The sequence below is a fragment of the Oncorhynchus tshawytscha genome, linkage group LG16 (assembly GCF_018296145.1).
Source record: "Oncorhynchus tshawytscha isolate Ot180627B linkage group LG16, Otsh_v2.0, whole genome shotgun sequence".
Classification (NCBI taxonomy): Eukaryota; Metazoa; Chordata; class Actinopteri; order Salmoniformes; family Salmonidae; genus Oncorhynchus; species Oncorhynchus tshawytscha.
In genome coordinates, this window is record NC_056444.1 from 12,333,724 (window position 1) to 12,348,227 (window position 14,504).

Genomic DNA, 14,504 nt, shown 5'->3' on the forward strand with positions numbered 1-14,504 from the left:
GGAGGAACGGAGAGAGAGGGGGCCAGAGGGAGGAACAGAGGGAGAGCGGGCCAGAGGGGAGGAATCGAGAGAGAGAGGGGAGGGGGCCAGAGGGAGGAATGGAGAGAGAGAGAGAGGGCCAGAGGGAGGAATGGAGAGAGAGAGAGGGGCCAGATGGAGGAATGGTGTGAGAGAGGGGGCCAGAGGGAGGAATGGAGTGAGAGAGGGGGCCAGAGGGAGGAACGGAGAGAGAGAGGGGGCCAGAGGGGGGAACAGAGGGAGATCAGATTTGGTGACTCAGCAGTCTTGGGGCATCCTGTGGTTAAATAGCTGGTGGGTAAATTGCCCATCCATCTCTATAATAATCACCCCACGTTCCTTAGCCAGCCATTTTCCAGCCAAACCTAAACAGTAAGGGGACTGTCAGCATATCATGTTGATGAATGTCTATTGCTTTTTCTCTGTGCTTCCACCAACAATTATGTCCTTATTGAAAATGATTAAAAACAGATGGCTTTGGATTGATTCGTCCCATCGTCATGGAAATAACCTAACCAAAACAATTGCAATGTGGTTTTTTTTGTCGAACACAGCAATATGACTGTTTTGGATTGGTTTAATGGAAATAAAGTGTCATCAATTATACTCATTAGTCATCATAGCAGCAGATATGGATTTGCTATGTGGTAGCAGTGTTGATAGTGGAATTAATTTATAATGCTCATAAATATCTGGAACTAATGAACTACGTTTCTTGTTCATGACTCCTTAAGGAACAGACATAGTATCGTGAACTGGAGATCTGACCTCATTATGACCCCAAGAGTCTGACGACGTGTCCATTATCTCTGGAACGTTTATTTAGAATACTACTATTCTAGTAGACAAAGTAGATGGACTTCCTCCTCCTCTTCCTCCACAGAGCTACAAGCAGCCGTCAGCATTCATCGTTACCCAGCACCCCTTGCCCAACACGGTTAAAGACTTCTGGAGGCTGGCGCTGGACTACCACTGCACCTCCATAGTGATGCTCAACGACGTAGACCCAGCACAGGTAAGAGAGGCCAGTCAACCATGCCAACATTTACTATACCATCAAACACAGACCTTCCAGATTTGGAGGTCTATAGAAACATATGTTTATCATTTAATAAAGTGCATGAGGACAATGGTTTTGGTCAACTACCAAAAGTCCAGGGGCCCTATCCTCCCATAGAAAGGAGAACAGACCAGTGTATGGTTAGATAAACCCAAAAAGAGGAGGGGAAGGCGTCTGCCTCAAACTGACTCTGGGCGTTCAGGCCTGGGGCCCTGTCTGTCAAAATGTAGCAGGGATCAAAGAATGGTGTGTAGCAGCTTTTCCTTGCAACATCGCCCCCTTGGCTGGCTACAGTAGCCTCTCGTACCCGTTTCTGACTGTAGCCAGGCAAACAGGGTACACTGCTATGGTGGAATGCCCTAGTGTGTGTCATTGTGGATTAGGCTCAATAGAAAGTGTTTCGCTCTTAATACGGAATCCATTTTAGGAAGTCCCTAGTAGTCAGTGACATGCTCACTTGTTAGCCTTAGCAATTCTCACATTCTTACCGCAAAGTAGGTGTTCCTCAATCCTCAAACAATGCGACTTCGTCTCTCAGATAGAACGGCTCGGTTGTCATTGCTCAAAGCGAAGGTGTCGATTGTCAGCCACTTCTTGGTTTATTCAAATGTCTCATTTTAAATGTGTATGCAATAAGTGTGTGTGTGTGTGTGTGTGTGTGCAGCTGTGTCCCCAGTACTGGCCGGAGAACGGCGTGCACCGCCACGGGCCCATCCAGGTGGAGTTTGTGTCAGCTGACCTGGAGGAGGACATCATCAGTAGGATATTCCGTGTCTACAACGCTGCACGGGTACGAGACAGAACACACACACACACACACATTCCCTCCCACTCGCACACACACACAGTCATTCTAACATCATGTCTCTCTGTCCAGCCGCAGGACGGGTACCGCATGGTGCAGCAGTTCCAGTTCCTGGGCTGGCCCATGTACCGGGACACCCCCGTCTCCAAGCGCTCCTTCCTCAAGCTCATCCGCCAGGTGGACAAGTGGCAGGAGGAGTATGACGGGGGAGAGGGACGTACCGTGGTGCACTGTCTGTAAGTACGGTTGCAAAGGGAGGGTGTATTACTGGAAACGTTCTAATCATCTCTGGCCCTCTGTTGCCTTTATAACATGTCAAATTATATGAATTAATTCAATAAAATGATTTTAAAATAGAATGACAAAGCTGTGAAACATTATCCTGAATATAAACCATTAACTTAGTGAATACCATTGGTGTTTAATATGAGGATGTCAGCATGAAATATATATGTTTAAATTGTTTACAAACTTGTATTTATTTCAATATGTCGATATCTAGTTGTCAATGTTTTGCCATTGAACTGGTTGTAGTTGGAAGAGTTGCAGAGTTAATTGAAAACAGTGCTGTTGTTGATTAGATGCTTTTTTCATTAATTAGGCTATTTAGTTACATAAAAAAATGATTACTATTAAAAATAAAAATAATTATTAACATAAGTTACAATAAAATGCCATAGATTTTCTGTTAATTACCAAAATTACTGTAGATTACTGGTAGCTTTGCAGCCCTGTCTGTAAGTACCTACCGGTCATGACACAGCCTACACCTAGTGGACAGTAGACCTTAAACCTAGCTCTGTACTTCCTGAATCGGTGGAAAGAGTAGGGAATCTTCGGTATTTGATATAACAATCAGATGGGTCATTTTGGTCCAACATGGCCGCCCAAAATGCCACCGGGGTCACAGTAACACTGGACCAGTCCGGTGGGACAGTGTGAAATGTCACGGTCATCCTCTAATGGTGATCAATTACACTCTACCCATCGGGATTGTAGCCCTGCGTCTCTTCATCCTGCCTTCTGACAGCCATCTGTAAGGGTGACATACTGAAGACAACACTCAGTGCTCACACAAACATTGTCTGCCATCATAATGAACCATAATGAACAGAACGCCATTTAAAGGCCCACTTCCTAATAAAAAACAACAACAAGACAGCAGCCCTGCTTCTTGTTTTGCTGTAAGGCTCAGGAATAGGGCTGAAATATAGCACATTTTCCCCCAACATCAGACACCCACTAACTTCGGACGTCTCTAGTGGTTAGAGGATTAAATCGCCTCGAGCTCAACATTTAAATGGACTGGAAAATAACGGTACATTTTGCGACTAAAGACACCCTTCTAGATAGCTGACCAGCGATTTTCATTGCAGTGTATGTAAGTTAAGTTAGATTTTGAGAGTTAAAAAAAAAACGAATATATATATACCCATGTTGTGGGACACGCTGTATATTGTAAAATCGACAGAACGACAGACCACACATCATTTAATATCCAACTTTTTACCTCTGAAAAATTGCTAATGGATTTCAGGCAAGTAATAATCTTTTTACCGGAAGGCCAGCTAGTGAACTATCTAGTAAACACTTCGGATACAAGGTTGGTGTCTCTTTTTTGAACACAATTAAAGGAATATATCTTGTAATTGAACAAAATAGTAAGGTGGCCAATAACTGGTTTGCCGATAATATGGGACGTATTGTGGGGGGGGTAAACCACTTATCAAAAAGCTGATATTAGTATTTCTACTGAAATGTCAAACATGCTAATTGCTAACCCGCTAGCTAACATTTTTATGACACCAATAATCACAAAACATTGATGGCTTGATCACAAGGACACTGTTGAAGGTCATATATTTCTTAAACGCTGTTGAATATGCCGATAATACGGGGTGCTACGCGTGTGTGTGTGTGTTAGTGTATGTGTGTATATGTATGTATGTATGTATGTATGTATGTATGTATGTATGTATGTATGTATGTATGTATGTATGTATGTATGTGTATATATATGCACTGCTCAAAAAAATTAAGGGAACACTAAAATAACACATCCTAGATCTGAATGAATTAAATATTCTTATTAAATACTTTTTTCTTTACATAGTTGAATGTGCTGACAACAAAATCACAGAACAATTATCAATGGAAATCAAATGTATCAACCCATGGAGGTCTGGATTTGGAGTCACACTCAAAATTAAAGTGGAAAACCACACTACAGGCTGATCCAACTTTGATGTAATGTCCTTAAAACAAGTCAAAATGAGGCTCAGTAGTGTGTGTGGCCTCCACGTGCCTGTATGACCTCCCTACAACGCCTGGGCATGCTCCTGATGAGGTGGCGGATGGTCTCCTGAGGGATCTCCTCCCAGACCTGGCCTAAAGCATCCGCCAACTCCTGGACAGTCTGTGGTGCAACGTGGCGTTGGTGGATGGAGCGAGACATGATGTCCCAGATGTGCTCAATTGGATTCAGGTCTGGGGAACGGGCGGGCCAGTCCATAGCATCAATGCCTTCCTCTTGCAGGAACTGCTGACACACTCCAGCCACATGAGGTCTTGCATTAGGAGGAACCCAGGGCCAACCACACCAGCATATGGTCTCACAAGGGGTCTGAGGATCTCATCTCGGTACCTAATGGCAGTCAGGCTACCTCTGGCGAGCACATGGGGGGCTGTGCGGCCTCCCAAAGAAATGCCACCCCACACCATGACTGACCCACCGCCAAACCGGTCATGCTGGAGGATGTTGCAGGCAGCAGAACGTTCTCCACGGCGTCTCCAGACTGTCACGTCTGTCACATGTGCTCAGTGTGAACATGCTTTCATCTGTGAAGAGCACAGGGCGCCAGTGGCGAATTCTCTGGCAAATGCCAAACGTCCTGCATGGTGTTGGGCTGTAAGCACAACCCCCACCTGTGGACGTCGGGCCCTCATACCACCCTCATGGAGTCTGTTTCTGACCGTTTGAGCAGACACATGCACATTTTTGGCCTGCTGGAGGTCATTTTGCAGGGCTCTGGTAGTGCTCCTCCTGCTCCTCCTTGCACAAAGGCGGAGGTAGCAGTCCTGCTGATGGGTTGTTGCCCTCCTACGGCCTCCTCCACGTCTCCTGATGTACTGGCCTGTCTCCTGGTAGCGCCTCCATGCTCTGGACACTACGCTGACAGGCACAGCAAACCTTCTTGCCACAGCTCGCATTGATGTGTCATCCTGGATGAGCTGCACTACCTGAACCACTTATGTGGGTTGTAGACTCCGTCTCATGCTACCACTAGAGTGAAAGCACCGCCAGCATTCAAAAGTGACCAAAACATCAGCCAGGAAGCATAGGAACTGAGAAGTGGTCTGTGGTTATCACCTGCTGAACCACTACTTTATTGGGGGTGTCTTGCTAATTGCCTATAATTTCCACCTGTTGTCTATTCCATTTGCACAACAGCATGTGAAATGTATTGTCACTCAGTGTTGCTTCCTAAGTGGACAGTTTGATTTCACAGAAGTGTGATTGACTTGGAGTTACATTGTGTTGTGTAAGTGTTCCCTTTATTTTTTTGAGCAGTGTATATATGTATATATGTATGTGTATATGTATGTATGTATGTATAAATATGTATGTATATATGTATATGTATGTGTGTATGTATGTATAAATATGTATGTATATGTATATGTGTATGTATGTATAAATATGTATGTATGTATGTATGTATAAATATGTATGTATGTATATGTATACGTGTATGTATGTATAAATATGTATGTATGTATATATGTATATGTATACGTGTATGTATGTATAAATATGTATGTATGTATGTATGTATGTATATGTATATGTATACGTGTATGTATGTATAAATATGTATGTATGTATGTATGTATAAATATGTATGTATGTATATGTATACGTGTATGTATGTATAAATATGTATGTATGTATATATGTATATGTATACGTGTATGTATGTATATATGTATATGTATGTGTATATGTATGTATGTATGTATAAATATGTATGTATATATATGTATACGTGTATGTATGTATGTATGCATGTATGTATGTATGTATGTTTGTATACGTGTATGTATGTATGTATGTATGTATGTATGTATGTATGTATGTATGTATGTATACATGTATGTATGTGTATATGTATGTATGTGTGTGTGTGTGTATGTATGTATATATACATACATACATACACAAATATGTATGTACAAACATGCGTAGTATATATACATATATATATGTGTGTGTGTGTGTGTGTGTGTGTGTATGTATGTGTGTGTTTATATACGTACATACATACACACATATAAACATGCGTAGCATATATACATATATATGTATGTGTGTGTGTGTGTGTATATATATATATATATATATATATATATACACACACACACACACACACACACACACACACACACACACATATATATATATATATATATATATATATATATATATATATATACACACACACACACACACACACATATATATATATATATATATATATATATATATATATATATATATATATATACACACACACACATATATATACACACACACACATATACACACACACACACACACACACACACACACACACACACATATATATACACACACACACATATATATACACACACACACACACAGTTGAAGTCAGAAGTTTACATACACTTAGGTTGGAGTCATTAAAACTCGTTTTTCAATCACTCCACAAATTTCTTGTTAACAAACTATAGTTTTGGCAAGTCGGTTAGGACATCTACTTTGTGCATGACACAAGTAATTTTTCCAATAATTGTTTAAGGGCAGATTATTTATCTTAGAATTCTCTATCACAATTCCAGTGGGTCAGAAGTTTACATACACTAGTTGACTTTGCCTTTAAACAGTTTGGAAAATTCTAGAAAATTGTCATGGCTTTAGAAGATTCTGATAGGCTATTGACATAATTTCAGTCAATTGGAGGTGTACTTGTGGATGTATTTCAAGGCCTACTTTCAACCTCAGTACCTCTTTGCTTGACATCGTGGGAAAATCAAAAGAAATCAGCCAAGACCTCAGAAAACAAATTGTAGATCTCCACAAGTCTGGTTCATCCTTGGGAGCAATTTCCAAACACCTGAAGGTACCACGTTCATCTGTACAAACAATAGTACGCAAGTATAAACACCATGGGACACGCAGCTGTCATACCGCTCAGGAAGGAGACGCGTTCTGTCTCCTAGAGATGAACGTATTTTGGTACGAAAAGTGCATATCAATCCCAGAACAACAGCAAAGGACATTATGAAGATGCTGGAGGAAACCGGTAGAAAATGATCTATATTCTTAGTAAAACGAGTCCTATATCGACATAACCAGAAAGGCCGCTCAGCAAGGAAGAAGCCACTGCTCCAAAACCTCCATAAAAAAGCCAGTCTACAGTTTGCATCTGCACATGGGGACAAAGATCGTACTTTTTGGAGAAATGTCCTCTGATCTGATGAAACAAAAATGGTACTGCTTGGACATGATGACCATCGTTATGTTTGGAGGAAAAAGGGAGAGGCTTGCCAAAGAATACCATCCCAACCGTGAAGCAAGGGGGTGGCAGCATCATGTTGTGGGCGTGCTTTGCTGCAGGAGGCACTGGTGAACTTCACAAGATAGATGACATCATGAAAATGACTCCAAGCATACTTCCAAAGTTGTGGCAAAATGGCTTAAGGACAACAAAGTCAAGGTATTGGAGTGGCCATCACAAAGCCCTGACCCCAATTCTATTGAAAGTTTGTGGACAGAACTGAAAAAGCATGTGCGAGCAAGGAGGCCTACAAACCTGACTCAGTTACACCAGCTCTGTCAGGAGGAATGGGCCAAAATTCACCCAACTTACTGTGGGAAGCTTGTGGAATGCTACCTGAAACGTTTGACCCAAGTTAAACAATTTAAAGGCAATGTTATCAAATACTAATTTAATGTATGTAAACTTCTGACCCACTGGGAATGCGGTGAAAGAAATAAAAGCTGAAATAAATAATTGATTGACATTTCACAACTTTAAAATAAAGTTGTGATCCTAACTGACCTAAGACAGGACTTTTTTACTAGGATTAGATGTCAGGAATTGTGAAATTCTGAGTTTCAATATATTTGGCTACGGTGTATATAAACTTCTGACTTCAACTGTATTTAATTCAAAATGATCAAAAATCTCAATCTATTTCTATTTGACCCGTTTAATCTGGCCCAAGCCAACTTTTTTTAACCAGACAAATCAGTGTGATATCACGGTGTGAATATAAATGTGCAATCCATTCCGGGTGATCTCCACTTATGAAGTAGAAGAAATACATGGGAGAGGCTGATCTGAATTACAAGAGGGAATCACATCAAATGAGCTTGTGGTTCCCGATGCTGCCCAGATTTAGCTTTTAATGCCCCGGTGGGAGAGGCCTCTGGGTGGGCCTCTGCCTCAGCTCAATCTGCCCTTCCTTATCTTCAGCAACCCCACTTTACTCAGAGAAATGGGGGGATGAGGAGGGGAGAGATAGAGGAGGGGGAGAGAAGAGGCCCCAGTTGGGTGGGAAATGAGATTGGAAAGTAGAGCGAAGGAGGACGACAGGGTGGTTGTTGAAGTAGTCTGTGATTGGTGCTCTTTACCAGGTTTACCGGTCCGTTCTGTAAGCCAGAGAGTCCGGGAGAAAAAAAAACACCCACATACGTGACTCTTACTGTTAGTCTCCGGAGAGATTCTTATCGCCCGACCAGAGAGTCCGCACACATACATATAGTCACACACAGGCGCAGACACACATACACACACAAGATGCAGACACACACTAACCAGAGACAAACAGCCCACACAACACAGACGTTCAACAAAGGTCAGAAAGAGAACACTGTCGATCTGCCTGATCTGACGCTCTATTACCCTCGTATAGTGTACTATATCGGAAATAGGGTCCAAACATTCCCCGGAATAATGCGTAAGGCCAGAAGAATGTGGAGGTTGACAGAGGTTAACTCCTGAGTTGAGAGAGGAGAAGTAAACAGGTTTTATTCGTAAGGGAGAGTGGGGTAAGTTTAGCCACCCAAGTTGAGCCAAGGCAGTACGCTGAACCACCCTTGTTTCTAGGAAACCGAACACAAAATGAATCATTTGACCAAATATTTAGGTAGAGGTCATCATTTCATGGAGTCTGTGAAGGAAGAAAAAATGGAAAGCAAGTTAGATCCTAAAAACAGATTTTCACCAGGTCAAATTAGTTTGTGTTAGAGGTTTCATGATGCTTGTATCTAAACCAAAGTAGATAATTTAAAGATTGTTCAGTATGTCAGTTGGGGTCTCTATAAGCTTCAATATGAGGTCCTAAACCGAGCATGAACGTGCATCCTTGTAGATGTGTGGGCTAATATAGTCAAAAGATTTGCCTTGGGTTAAGTTGAGCCAATGGCAAGTTGAGCAAATTGAAACATTTTCTTCCCAGCTGTAATGCAAGGCAAAGACATCTGACTGGTAAAACCCTGGATCATTGTTATTCTAACTTGCGCAAAGCATATAAGGCCCTCCCCCGCCCTCCTTTCAGAAAAGCTGACCACGACTCCATTTTGTTGCTTCCAGCCTACAGACCGACTAAAACAAGAAGCTCCCGCGCTAAGGTCTGTTCAACGCTGGTCCGATCAATCTGATTCCACGCTTCAAGACTGCTTCGATCGCGTGGATTGGGATACGTTCCGCATTGCGTCCAATACGCTGATTCGGTGAGCAAGTTAATTAGAAAGTGCATCGGCGATGTTATATCCACAGCAACGATTAAAACATTCCCAAACCAGAAACCTTGGATTGATGGCAGCATTCGCGCGAAACTGAAAGCGCGAACCACTGATTTCAACCAGGGCAAGGTGACAGGAAACATGACCAAATACAAACAGCATAGCTATTCCCTCCGCAAGGCAATCAAACAAGCTAAGCGTCAGTATAGAGACAAAGTAGAGTCGCAATTCAATGGCTCAGACACGAGGTATGTGGCAGGGTCTACAGTCAATCACGGATTACAAAAAGAAAACCAGCCCCATCGCGGACCAGGATGTCTTGCTCCCAGACAGACCAAATAACTTCTTTGCTCGTTTTGAGGACAATACAGTGCCACTGGCACGGCCCTCTACCAAAACCTGCGGACTCTCCTTCACTGCAGCCGACGCGAGTAAAACATTTAAATGTGTTAACCCTCGCAAGGCTGCAGGCCCAGACGGCATCCCCAGCCGCGTCCTCAGAGCATGCGCAGATCAGCTGGCTGGTGTGTTTACAGACATTTTCAAGCAATCCTTATCCCAGTCTGCTGTTCCCACATGCTTCGAGGGCCTCCATTGTTCCTGTTCCCAAGAAAGCTAAGGTAACTGAGCTAAACGACTACCGCCCCATAGCACTCACATCCGTCATCATGAAGTGCTTTGAGAGACTAGGCAAGGACCATATCACCTCCACCCTACCTGACACCCTAGATCCCTCCAATTTGCTTACCGCCCCAATAGGTCCACAGACGACGCAACCACACTGCACACTGCCCTAACCCATCTGGACAAGAGGAATACCTATGTGAGAATGCTGTTCATCGACTACAGCTCAACATTTAACACCATAGTACCCTCCAAACTCGTCATCAAGCTCGACCTTGCCCTGTGCAACTGGTTACTGGACTTCCTGAACGGGCCGCCCCCAGGTGGTGAGTGTAGGTAACAACATCTCCACCCCGCTGATCCTCAAAACTGCGGCCCCACAAGGGTGCGTTCTGAGCTCTCTCCTGTACTCCCTGTTCACCCACGACTGCACGGCCATGCACGCCTCCAACTCAATCATCAAGTTTGCGGACGACAATACAGTGGTAGGCTTGATTACCAACAACGATGAGACGGCCTACAGGGAGGAGGTGAGGGCCCTCGGAGTGTGGTGTCAGGAAAATAACCTCACACTCAACGTCAACAAAACAAAGAGATGATTGTGGACTTCAGGAAACAGCAGAAGGAGCACCCCCCTATCCACATCGACGGGACAGTAGTGGAGAGGGTAGTAAGTTTTAAGTTCCTCGGCTTACACATCACAGACAAACTGAATTGGTCCACCCACACAGACAACGTTGTGAAGAAGGCGCAGCAGCGCCTCTTCAACCTCAGGAGGCTGAAGAAATTTGTCTTGTCACCAAAAGCACTCACAAACTTCTACAGATGCACAATCGAGAGCATGCTGTCGGGCTGTATCACCGCCTGGTACGGTAACTGCTCCACCCACAACCGTAAGGCTCTCCAGAGGCTCTCCAGAGCCTACCTGCCCTCCAGGACACCAACACCACCCGATGTCACAGGAAGGCCATAAAGATCATCAAGGACAACAACCACCCGAGCCACTGCCTGTGCACCCCGCTATCATCCAGAAGGCGAGGTCAGTACAGGTGCATCAAAGCAGGGCCCGAGAGACTGAAAAACAGCTTCTATCTCAAGGTCATCAGACTGTTAAACAGCCACCACTAACATTGAGTGGCTGCTGCCAACATACTGACTCAACTCCAGCCACTTTAATAATGGAAATTGATGTAAAAAATGTATCACTAGCCACTTTAAGCAATGCCACTTAATATAATGTTTACATATCCTACATTACTTATCTCATATGTATATATATATATATACTGTACTCTATATCATCTACTGCATCTTGCCATCTTTATGTAATACATGTATCACTAGCCACTTTAAACTATGCCACTTTATGTTTACATACCCTACATTACTCATCTCATATGTACAGTGGGGCAAAAAAGTATTTAGTCAGCCACCAATTGTGCAAGTTCTCCCACTTAAAAAGATGAGAGAGGCCTGTAATTTTCATCATAGGTACACTTCAACTATGACAGACAAAATTAGAAAAAAAAAAAAATCCAGAAAATCACATTGTAGGATTTTAAATTAATTTATTAGCAAATTATGGTGGAAAATAAGTATTTGGTCACCTACAAACAAGCAAGATTTCTGGCTCTCACAGACCTGTAACTTCTTTAAGAGGCTCCTCTGTCCTCCACTCGTTACCTGTATTAATGGCACCTGTTTGAACTTGTTATCAGTATAAAAGACACCTGTCCACAACCTCAAACAGTCACACTCCAAACTCCACTATAACCAAGACCAAAGAGCTGTCAAAGGACACCAGAAACAAAATTGTAGACATGCACCAGGCTGGGAAGACTGAATCTGCAATAGGTAAGCAGCTTGGTTTGATGAAATCAACTGTGGGAGCAATTATTAGGAAATGGAAGACATACAAGACCACTGATAATCTCCCTCGATCTGGGGCTCCACGCAAGATCTCACCCCGTGGGGTCAAAATGATCACAAGAACGGTGAGCAAAAATCCCAGAACCACACGGGGGGACCTAGTGAATGACCTGCAGAGAGCTGGGACCAAACTAACAAAGCCTACCATCAGTAACACACTACGCCGCCAGGGACTCAAATCCTGCAGTGCCAGACGTGTCCCCCTGCTTAAGCCAGTACATGTCCAGTCCCGTCTGAAGTTTGCTAGAGAGCATTTGGATGATCCAGAAGAAGATTGGGAGAATGTCATATGGTCAGATGAAACCAAAATAGAACCTTTTGGTGAAAACTCAACTCGTTGTGTTTGGAGGACAAAGAATGCTGAGTTGCATCCAAAGAACACCATACCTACTGTGAAGCATGGGGGTGGAAACATCATGCTTTGGGGCTGTTTTTCTGCAACGGGACCAGGACGACTGATCCGTGTAAAGGAAAGAATGAATGGGGCCATGTATCGTGAGATTTTGAGTGAAAACCTCCTTCCATCAGCAAGGGCATTGAAGATGAAACGTGGCTGGGTCTTTCAGCATGACAATGATCCCAAACACACCACCCAGGCTACGAAGGAGTGGCTTCGTAAGAAGCATTTCAAGGTCCTGGAGTGGCCTAGCCAGGCTCCAGATCTCAACCCCATAGAAAATCTTTGGAGGGAGTTGAAAGTCCGTGTTGCCCAGCAAAAGCCCCAAAACATCACTGCTCTAGAGGAGATCTGCATGGAGGAATGGGCCAAAATACCAGCAACAGTGTGTGAAAACCTTGTGAAGACTTACAGAAAACGTTTGACCTCTGTCATTGCCAACAAAGGGTATGTAACAAAGTATTGAGATAAACTTTTGTTATTGACCAAATGTGATTTTCAGGATTTTTTTCTATCTCATTTTGTCTGTCATAGTTGAAGTGTACCTATGATGAAAATTACAGGCCTCTCTCATCTTTTTAAGTGGGAGAACTTGCACAATTGGTGGTGACTAAATACTTTTTTGCCCCACTGTATATACTGTACTCGATACCATCTACTGCATCTTGCCTATGCCGTTCTGTACCATCACTCATTCATATATCTTTATGTACATGTTCTTTATCCCTTTACACTTGTGTGTATATGGTAGTAGTTGTGGAATTGTTAGGTTAGATTACTCGTTGGTTATTACTGCATTGTCGGAACTAGAAGCACAAGCATTTTGCTACGCTCGCATTAACATCTGCTAACCATGTGTATGTGACAAATAAAATTTGATTTGATTTTATTGCTGGGATTTGAGGTAACTGCTGGGCCTATATTAAGTGTTAAGTTGGTACAAATTATTTTTTAGGTTTTAAAAGGATTTTGGCAGTCAGATGTCTCTGAATCCAGTATGAAGGAAGTTAGACATAGTTTCGTGAGCCCATGCTAACTAGCATTAGCGCAACGACTGGAAGTCTATGGTATCTACTAGCATACTAGCAGTTACCATAGACTTCCAATCACTTCCAACTTCCTTCAAACAGCACGCAGAGACATACAATTTTATTTACAAGTTCATTTGACTCTGGGGAAGTAGATGGATGGCTTCGTTGCCAAAATCCTGAAATATCCATTTAAGACTGTGTTAAAAGATACTTAAAATGAAGAAAACAAAACAGCGATTAGGTTTAGGTTTGTGTTGAATTGTATTTGGGAAATATTCCCAGTGACACACAACATCCTAAAATACAATATATGTAGTTGTCTTTGTCAGAAAGAACACTATATTTCCCTTGACAGAGTGATGCTGAATGTTAAACATGGCTCAACTTACCTTAATCTCCCTGAAACTGAACTCAAACTGCTTCCACTTGTGCCACTTTGGGACTCTCCTTTTGCAACTCTTAAAAGCTCTTTGTCTTTTCAGACAGTAAAGTTAACCATCTGGAGTGTTTCTGAGGAAGAGCACTAACTACTTAGCGAGCCAGCTGTATGTTCCACACAGGGGTGAAAATAGAATGAATTTCTTCCCAGTACAGGACCTAAAACATTTGATGGGCCTAATCATAGAATTACATATAGAATTCAATAGGATCTCTGTGGTTCTAGTCATAAAGATTATTCATTTAACTTTGACCTTTTATTGTTGCATAAACACAACCTGTCATGTGTTTATCTGACTGTCAAACAAGCACTTCAAAGGGCTCCTTTACTAGGCTACCCGGGTACGTTCATCCCCTCTCAACACATTACCAGCCTCCAAACAGTGGTGAATGGAAACATACATGTTACA

The 14,504-nt window shown here is 42.7% G+C and overlaps 1 protein-coding gene across 12 annotated transcripts in view; it reads left to right on the forward strand.

The window, feature by feature from the left end:
* The window catches only part of LOC112215327 (receptor-type tyrosine-protein phosphatase mu-like), a 333,484-nt gene that overhangs the window by 317,200 nt on the left and 1,780 nt on the right, over positions 1-14,504 (forward strand). For all 12 annotated transcript variants that reach the window (XM_042298786.1, XM_042298787.1, XM_042298789.1 and 9 more), the window contains 3 exons: positions 902-1,033; positions 1,743-1,868; positions 1,956-2,119. In XM_042298786.1, coding sequence (XP_042154720.1) covers positions 902-1,033; positions 1,743-1,868; positions 1,956-2,119 — 422 coding nt within the window. The remainder of the gene's footprint in view (positions 1-901; positions 1,034-1,742; positions 1,869-1,955; positions 2,120-14,504) is intronic.